Source organism: Erythrolamprus reginae, chromosome 12 (assembly GCF_031021105.1).
Source record: "Erythrolamprus reginae isolate rEryReg1 chromosome 12, rEryReg1.hap1, whole genome shotgun sequence".
Taxonomy (NCBI): domain Eukaryota; kingdom Metazoa; phylum Chordata; class Lepidosauria; order Squamata; family Dipsadidae; genus Erythrolamprus; species Erythrolamprus reginae.
Genome location: NC_091961.1, coordinates 1,767,264 through 1,775,500, shown reverse-complemented (window position 1 = coordinate 1,775,500; position 8,237 = coordinate 1,767,264). Strand labels below are relative to the sequence as shown.

The 8,237-nt window shown below is 42.5% G+C and overlaps 1 protein-coding gene across 5 annotated transcripts in view; it reads left to right on the top strand.

The window, feature by feature from the left end:
• The first annotated feature begins 1,468 nt into the window (after positions 1-1,468).
• GPAT2 (glycerol-3-phosphate acyltransferase 2, mitochondrial) overlaps positions 1,469-8,237 on the top strand; it is a 46,763-nt gene continuing 39,994 nt past the window's right edge. For 4 of the 5 annotated variants that reach the window (XM_070765228.1, XM_070765229.1, XM_070765231.1 and 1 more), the window contains exons 1-2: positions 1,733-1,823; positions 2,759-2,820. In XM_070765228.1, the coding sequence (XP_070621329.1) occupies positions 2,812-2,820 (9 nt within the window). In that variant the 5' untranslated portion in view covers positions 1,733-1,823; positions 2,759-2,811. Of the gene's footprint in view, positions 1,824-2,758; positions 2,821-8,237 lie in introns of all 5 variants that reach the window. The other variant, XM_070765227.1, reaches the window with a different exon arrangement.

The window sequence follows — 8,237 nt, the reverse complement described above, 5'->3', positions numbered from 1 at the left end:
TTGGCTCAGGAATTCTGGGAGTTGAAGTCCACAAGTCATAGAAGAGCCAAGTTTGCCTACACCCTGCCCTAAGGCATTGCAACTGTCATAAAACACAGGCCAGATGCGAAGAGGTCGAATGTTGATCCTGTGACCATGGGGGTGGGATGCTACAAGGGCCGTTACGTGCAAAAACCAGTCCTAGCTCACTCTTTTCGATGCTTTTGTCACTAAACGAATGGTCATTAAATTGAGGACTCTGTTTTTAAACATGGTGCAAGTTTTTGCTGCAGAAAAAGACAAAGTTCTAAGAAGCCTTGTTCTTTACCGCCACCTAGCGGCCACCTTGATTATTGCAGCCTCCCAGTCTTCTGTAATGGGATTGCTTTCATTAGAGGGGGCTGGGAAGGAAGGAACGTGGAAGGAGGGAAAACGGAGGGCAAGTGGAAGGAGGGAAAGTGATTTGAACAAGACCCCGGCCAGTCCCTGGATGGTCCCAGGGACTGGGGTCCCCGGCCGAACGCCCGTCCTGGAGGAGAGGGCAAGAGGGAGGAACAATGGAAGGAAAGCAAAAGGAAATGTGTTAGAAGCGAGGGAAGGAGAAAGCCAAAGAGAAGGAGAGAAAGGGAAAAGTTTGCAAGGCAGTGCAGCCCTCCGAGGAAAGAGAGAGGAGGGGGGAGAGGGAGGGAGAGAAACAAGGGAAGGAAAACATGATAGAAAAGGGAGAAGGAGAAAGAAATGAGAGAGAAAGAAAGAAATGTTTGCAAAGGCAGGGAAAGAAAGAGAGGAAGGAACAATGGAAGGGAAGGAAATGTGATTGAAAAGAGGGAATGAGGGACAAAGACAGAGAAGGAGAAAGAGAGAGAGAACGAGAGAGGAAGAAGGGAAGGAAGAAGTGATGGGAAAGAGGGGAAAGCAAAAGAGGAGAGGAAAAGTTTTTGGCCCTCGGAGGAAAAAGAGAGAGAGAGAAAGAAAAGGAGGAAGAAGAAGGGAAGGAAAAAGTGATGGAAAAGAGGAAAAAGCAAGAGAGGAAAATGTTTTGGCCCTTGGAGGAAAAAGAGAGAGAGAGAAAGAAAAGGAGGAAGAAGAAGGGAAGGAAAAAGTGATGGAAAAGAGGAAAAAGCAAGAGAGGAAAAGGTTTTGGCCCTCGGAGGAAAACGAGACGGAGAGAAAGAAAAGGAGGAAGAAGAAGGGAAGGAAAAAGTGATGGAAAAGAGGAAAAAGCAAGAGAGGAAAAGGTTTTGGCCCTCGGAGGAAAAAGAGAGAGAAAGAAAAGGAGGAAGAAGAAGGGAAGGAAAAAGTGATGGAAAAGAGGAAAAAGCAAGAGAGGAAAAGGTTTTGGCCCTTGGAGGAAAAAAAGAGAGAGAGAGAAAGGGAGAAAGAAGGGAAGGAAGAAGTGATGGAAAAGAGAGAAAGAGCAAAAGAGGAGAGAAAACTGTGCAGCCCTCTGAGAGAGAGAGAGAGAGAGAGGGAGGGAGGGAGGGAGGGAGGGAGGGAGGAGGAAGAAGGGAAGGAGAAAGCGATAGGAAAGAGAGGGGAGACGCTTGCCAAGGCCGCGAGGGCCTTCTTCCAGGGAGGCCGAGAGGGGCCTCCACACCTGGGCTGCCGAGCGAGGCCTCCCCTGGTGCCAAGGCCGCGCGGCTTCTCTCCCCCGCCTGCGGCTCTCCCGGCTGGCCCTGGGGGAAGCAACCGCCGGCCTTGAAAAGCCACCTGGGAAGGGGCGTGGAGCCTCGGCCCCCATTCAGACGCCGACGCCGCCCCCCTCGGCCTCTCCCGGGAGACCCGCTAAGGCCCGTCCGTCGGCCTCGGAGTCCCCTGCCTGGTTCATTTGCTAGGCCGCCCAGGTATCTTTCTTTCTTTCTTTTCTTTCTTTCTTTTCTTTCTTTCTTTCTTTCTTTCTGTGTCTATCTCTGTCTTTCTCCTGTCTCTTCCTTCCTTCCTCCCTTCCTCCCTCCCTCCCTTCCTGCTTCTTCCTTCCTTCCTTCCTTCCTTCCTCTATAAAATAACAGAATATTATTATTATTTTATTTAAACATAGACACATAAGACTGGAAGGGATTTTGGAGGTCTTCTAGTCCAAACGCTGCCCAAGGCAGGAGACAACTCCCCTCTCTCTCTTTTTCTCTCCTTCCCTCCTTCCTTCTTCTATTGAATTATTTATTATAAAATAACAGAATATTATTATTATTTTATTTGAACATAGATGCATAAGACTGGAAGAGATTTTGGAGGTCTTCTAGCCCTGGGCAAGTGACCCCCTCCCTCTCTCTTTCTCTTTCTCTCCTTCCTTCCTTCCTTCCTTCCTTCCTTCCTTCCTTCTTCTATAAAATAACAGATTATTATTTTATTTAAACATAGACGCATAAGACTGGAAGGGATTTTGGAGGTCTTCTAGCCCAAGTCAAGAGACCCCCTCCCTCTCTCTTTCTCTCCTTCCTTCCTTCCTTCCTTCTTTCTTGTATTGATTTATTTATTATAAAATAACAGAATATTATTATGATTTTATTCATTTATTTACTTATTGGATTTCTATGCCGCCCCTCTCCAAAGACTCGGGGCGGCTCATAACATATAATATACAGTATACAAAACCTTGAATCCAGTTAATTAATTAAGAATCTAACCCTCCCCCCCCCAAAAAAAAAAAAAAGCATAAAAATAATCATTCCACTTTTAGAAGGTTTGGGCTGACTTGAATTTTTCTTTTTCAAATGTTGGACGTTTGTTTTCTCCCCTTCAAATTTTCAAAACATCTCTGGTGATAACTTCTCTTTTGCAGTAATTTAAGGATACACGTAGTCAGCTACCGAAGGAGGACTAATTTAGCCTGCAATGCCTGCGGTAAGTTGTGATAGTTGTTAAGCACCCACAACCTTTCCACAGTGGTCATTAAACAAACCTGACGGTCGTAAAGCAAACTTTACAATTGTGAAGCAACACATTACTTGCTGTAAATGCAGGGCAGTTGCCGAGTCCCCAAAACCTGGCCCCAGGGCCTCAGGAGGGGCCCATCCATCACAATTAACCAGTGGAACCACAATCAACCACAACTAACCATGGGACAAATTAATTAACCACTATTAACCAGTGGAACACATTGCCTTTGGAAATTATGCCCCAAACACTGGAGGCTTTTTAAAAAGAGACTGGACAGTCATCTATCAGAAATAGTATAGGTTTGGGTGCCTGTTGCCATGGTGCAAGGGGAAATTAATAGGATGTTAAACATGGGTGATTACAAAGGAGATGGCAGTATTAGTAGTAGATGCTTGGAACAAATTTCCAGCAGACGTGGTTGCTAAATCCACAGGAACTGAATTTAAGCATGCCTTGGATAAACATCTATCCATCCTAAGATAAAATACAGGGAATAGTCTAAGGCAGTGTTTCCCAACCTTGGCAACTTGAAGATATTTGGACGTCAACTCCCAGAATTCCCCAGCCAGCTGGCTGGGGAATTCTGGGAGTTGACGTCCAGATATCTTCAAGTTGCCAAGGTTGGGAAACACTGGTCTAAGATGGACCAGGAGGTCTTTTTCTGCCATTAATCTTCTATGTTTCTAGTGATAAGGAGTGATATGGGTGAATTCAGAGAAATTAAGGAAGCAGCTATAGAAAGTGCCCAAGGGGTAATAGTTTTGGGTTGGAAGGATGCAACAAAATGGACAATACAAAATTGGTACCGGTACATGGTAGAACACATTCAGTTTGAAATTATGGATGCAAAGATGAATGTGATTAATGAAAATAAAGTGAAAGAACTGATGGAAAGATGGGACAGGCGTTAGAGTTTATACGGTTAGTAGAATTCGAGACCGAGATAAAAAGAATAAACTGGAATCACTCTATAATTTGTAAATATTGTAATGTTCTTGGATTAAAATGATATTAAAAAGGTACACCCTCATTTTGGTGGAGGGGTCTGAATGAATGATGTTGGGTGGTGGGAGCAGCACATATCACTGTGCACTGTGTTTTATGTAGTGTACATCTGTTATTATTAAAAAATTAATAAATTTATTTTTAAAAAGTAGTAGTATAGGTCTCATAAAAGAGCCGGGGGTTGGACTAGATGGCCTCCAAGTTCCCTTCCAATCCTTGTCACCGTGACTTAGAACTTTGAATCCAGATTGTAAGTGGCTTTTGGGAGAGGTCTATTAATAAAGTTTGAATAAAGTTTTGGGAATTTGGAAGTGACATCTATATGTATCATTAATTCACTCAGTTGTTAGCCTTGCGTATTTATTTCCAGTCTGTCTTAAAATGTTAAAATATGCTAGGCATAGTTCCCTCTAAGCTGAGCAGTGAGCAATCGCTCACTTAAAAATCATCATCAACTCAGAGTTTTCCAAACCTGCCCAGAAGCCGAGAGGGAAAGAGTGAGAGGGAAGGAGAGAGAGAGGAAGAGAGAGAAACAGATAGAAAAAAGAGAGGAAGGAAAAGAGAAAGAAAAAGAATGGGAGTAAGGAAGAGAGAAAGAACATCAAAATCTAGTTTGAAACTAGCTCAACTATTTAAGTGGCATTTTGATATTGATAGAGTTGCCCTATTATGAGCTCACTGTTATAGACACACAGTACAGGATTTTATTTTGAAATTCTCTCAGGCAAAACAGGGTGGGTTTTTTGTTTGTTTGTTTGTTTGTTTACTTACTTACTTGTTTGTTTATTTATTTATTTATTATTTCTGTGCCGCCCAGTCCCGAAGGGACTGCCGCTCAGACACTATACTTTTCCGCCCCCCCCCCCAAAAAAAAATTAGAGGGAACACTGATGCTAGGTGTTGTTGGGGAGGCTATACACTTTAGAGCAGTGATTTTCAACCTTTTTTGAGCCGCGGCACATTTTTTACATTTACAAAACCATGGGGCACATTGAGTGGGGAGGGGGGGCGGCTAAAAAAAGTTTGGACAAAAAAATTTATCTCTCTCTTTTCCTCCCTTTTGCTCTATTTCTCTCTCCCTCCCTCTTTCTCTCCCTTCCTCTTTTATCTCTCTCTCTCTCCATCCCTTTCTTTCTCTTTCTTCCTTCCTTTTTTTTGCTCTCTTTCTCTCTTCCTCCCTACCTCCCTCTGTCTTTCTCTCTCCCACCTTCCCTCCCTCTTTCTCTCTCTCTCTCTCTCTTTCTTTCTTTCTCTCTCTTTCTCTCTTTCTCTTGCTCTCTCTCTTGCTTGCTTTCTCTCTCTTGTTCTCTTTCTCTCTCTCCTGCTTTCTTTCTTTCTTTCTTTCTCGTTCTTTCTTTTTCTCTCCCTTTCTTTCTCTCTCTCTCTCTCTTGCATTCTTTCTCTCTTGTTTTCTTTCTCTCTCTCTTGCTTTCTTTCTCTCTCACTTTCTTTCTCTCTCTCTTGTTTTTTTTCCTCTCTGAGCTTTGCGGCACACCTGACCATGTCTCACGCCACACTAGTGTGCCACGGCACACTGGTTGAAAAACACTGCTTTAGAGGACTTTTTTGTGTGTGTGCCTGATGGATAGCAGAAAAACTCTTTTACCCTGCAATATCAGCCCTATTATAATTGGTTCCTGTGGGAATGTAAATTTTAATGGGTAACTAAGACCTGTTTGAGAAGGCATCGTCCGGCCTTTGTTCAAAGCCAGATGCCACTGAAATGAACAGGAAGTTTAAAAAAAAACCTGGAGTCTTAAGAGATATACCAAATAGTATAGATTTTCAAGATATCTTGCTGGAATGCTTAATGAGGAAGATCAACTGGACGATAATGAGAATTATTTGCATCTCATGCGATGGTGCAGCCCCTTTGAAGGCCTTGGATCTATTCAAAGGATCGATGCTTTAATCAATCTCCTGCTCAAGCAGGAGGTCTTATACCACATCAGATTGTTGAGTTGTGGGAATAACAACAGGAGACAAGGCTTCAAAGGAACAACTTCTTTACTCCGCAACTTCTCTGCACCACCAGCAACCTGCAGTCGGACAGCAAGGCCTTTTACAGCGAGCTATCGGACGCTTCAACCAATGGCGTTTGAGCATTCGCCCATTCAAACGCTGAGTCGTGGCGACTGAAGAAGCCACAGAACAGAACAGAGGAAAAGAAGAGGTTGTGGAAACAGAATGGAGAGAAAAATAAAATAGAGAGGAGGAAAATAGAATAGAATAGAATAGAGAATTTATTTATTTATTTATTTATTTATTTATTTATTTATTTATCTATCAGATTTGTATGCCGTCCCTCTCCGCAGACTCGAGGCGGCTCACAGCAATAATAATACAATGTAAACAAATCTAATACTGCATTTAAGTTAATTTTAAAAACCCCAATTTAGAAACCAATCATACATACTAGCATGCCATGCATAAATTTTATAAGCCTAGGGGGAAGGGAAAGTCTCAATTCCCCCATGCCTGACGACAGAGGTGGGCAGAGTAGAGCAGAGTAGAATATAATATAATAGAGAATAGAATAGAATAGAGAATATAATATAATAGAGAATAGAGTAGAGTAGAATATAATATAATATAATAGAGAATAGAATAGAGAATAGGAGTAGAGTAGAGCAGAGTAGAATAGAATAGAGAATATAATATAATAGAGAATAGAATAGAGAATAGAGTAGAATAGAATAGAGTAGAGTAGAGTAGAATAGAGTAGAATAGAATATAATAGAGAATAGAGTAGAGTAGAATATAATATAATATAATAGAGAATAGAATAGAGAATAGGAGTAGAGTAGAGCAGAGTAGAATAGAATAGAGAATATAATATAATAGAGAATAGAATAGAGAATAGAGTAGAATAGAATAAATAGAATAGATAGAATAGAGAATAAAATAGAGTAGAATAGAGCAGAGTAGAATAGAATAGAGAATAGAATAGAATAGAAGGGAAGAGAAAGGAGAGAAGGGAATGGAGAAAGGAGAAAGGATGGAAATGAAGGAGAAGAACAGAAGTCTCCTGCCTTGGGCAAAGGGCTGGGCCAGAAGACCTCCAAAGCCGAGGAATCCCACCTCTTCTTCTGATACCACTGGGGCCTCTGTCAATCCAGGGTCCCAAAGCGAGATCTTTCCTTTGTGCTCGGCTTGTCAAGGGGGTGGGGGGGGGGGGTGGAGAGATTATCCTGTGAGCAGTGAACGATGTGTAGGCAGCTGCATTCAGCAAACACCTGCCGGAGGCTGCTGTGAACAAATACTTCCTCCTCCTCCTCCTCCTCCTCCTTTTGTCCTTGCCCTCCATGATAATCCCTTGGTCTCCTCCCTTCTCTTGCAAACAGGCACAACAGGTGGAAACCAGGAGTGGGAAGGAAAATAGACAAAAAGGGGGGAAGAAAGGGCTTTGGAAGAGGAAGTAGGGCGGCAAGGGAGCATCGAGATTTCAATAAAGGTGGGCTTTTAAAAGATTGGGGGGTCCGACCTCATCCCACCAAGCATTGTGTTGCCACGTTCCCAGGCTGCAGCCCTCTGGCACTGCTGCCTTCCTCACCCGTCATTTTTAACAGAGAATGGAAGCTACATGGCAGGGTGGGTTCCCCCACTCCCACTCCCAAGAATAATAATTTCCAACCTCCCTGTTGTGCAGCGGTGTGCGTTTGTTTCCCTACCACCTTTTTGTGTGTATGCATAGAGGTATTTTTCTGAAAGGCCCAGAACACAAAAAAGCCCCCTCGTTTTTTATTCTTCTAAGACCCCCTGATAACCATAGGAATGTTGTTGGTGTGTAAACGGTGTGCAGCAGTCACAACATAAAACATTACCTTGGGTTAAAACTGTGAAAACAAAGAGAGGGAGTGGGAGGGAGAGAGAGAGAGGAGGAAGGGAAGGAAGAAGAAGAAAGAAAAGGAAAGGAAGGAAGGAAGGAGGGAGGGAAGGAGAAAAAGAAGGAAAAAGAAGAAGGAAGGAAGAAGAAAAAGAAGGAAGAAAGAAGACAAAGAAAGGAGGAAGAAGGAAGGGAAGGAAAGGAAAGGAAGAAAGAAGAAAAGGGAAGAAGGAAGAAAGGAAAGATAAAAAGGAAGAAGAAAAATAGGGAAGAAGAAGAAAAAGAAAGGGGGAATAATAATAATTTATTAGATTTGTATGCCACCCCTCTCCGAAGACTCGGGAAGAAGAAGGAAGGGAAGGGAATGAAGAAAGAAGAAAAAGGAAGAAGGAAGGAAGGAAAGATAAAAAGAAAAATAGGAAGGAAAAAGAAAAAGGAAGGAAGGAAGAAAAAGAAAGTAAGTAAAGGAAAGACAGAGAAAGAAAGAAGGAAAAAAAGAAATAAAAATAAAAATTGTAGAGCTGCTCTTGGGTGCTTTTACTCTAACACA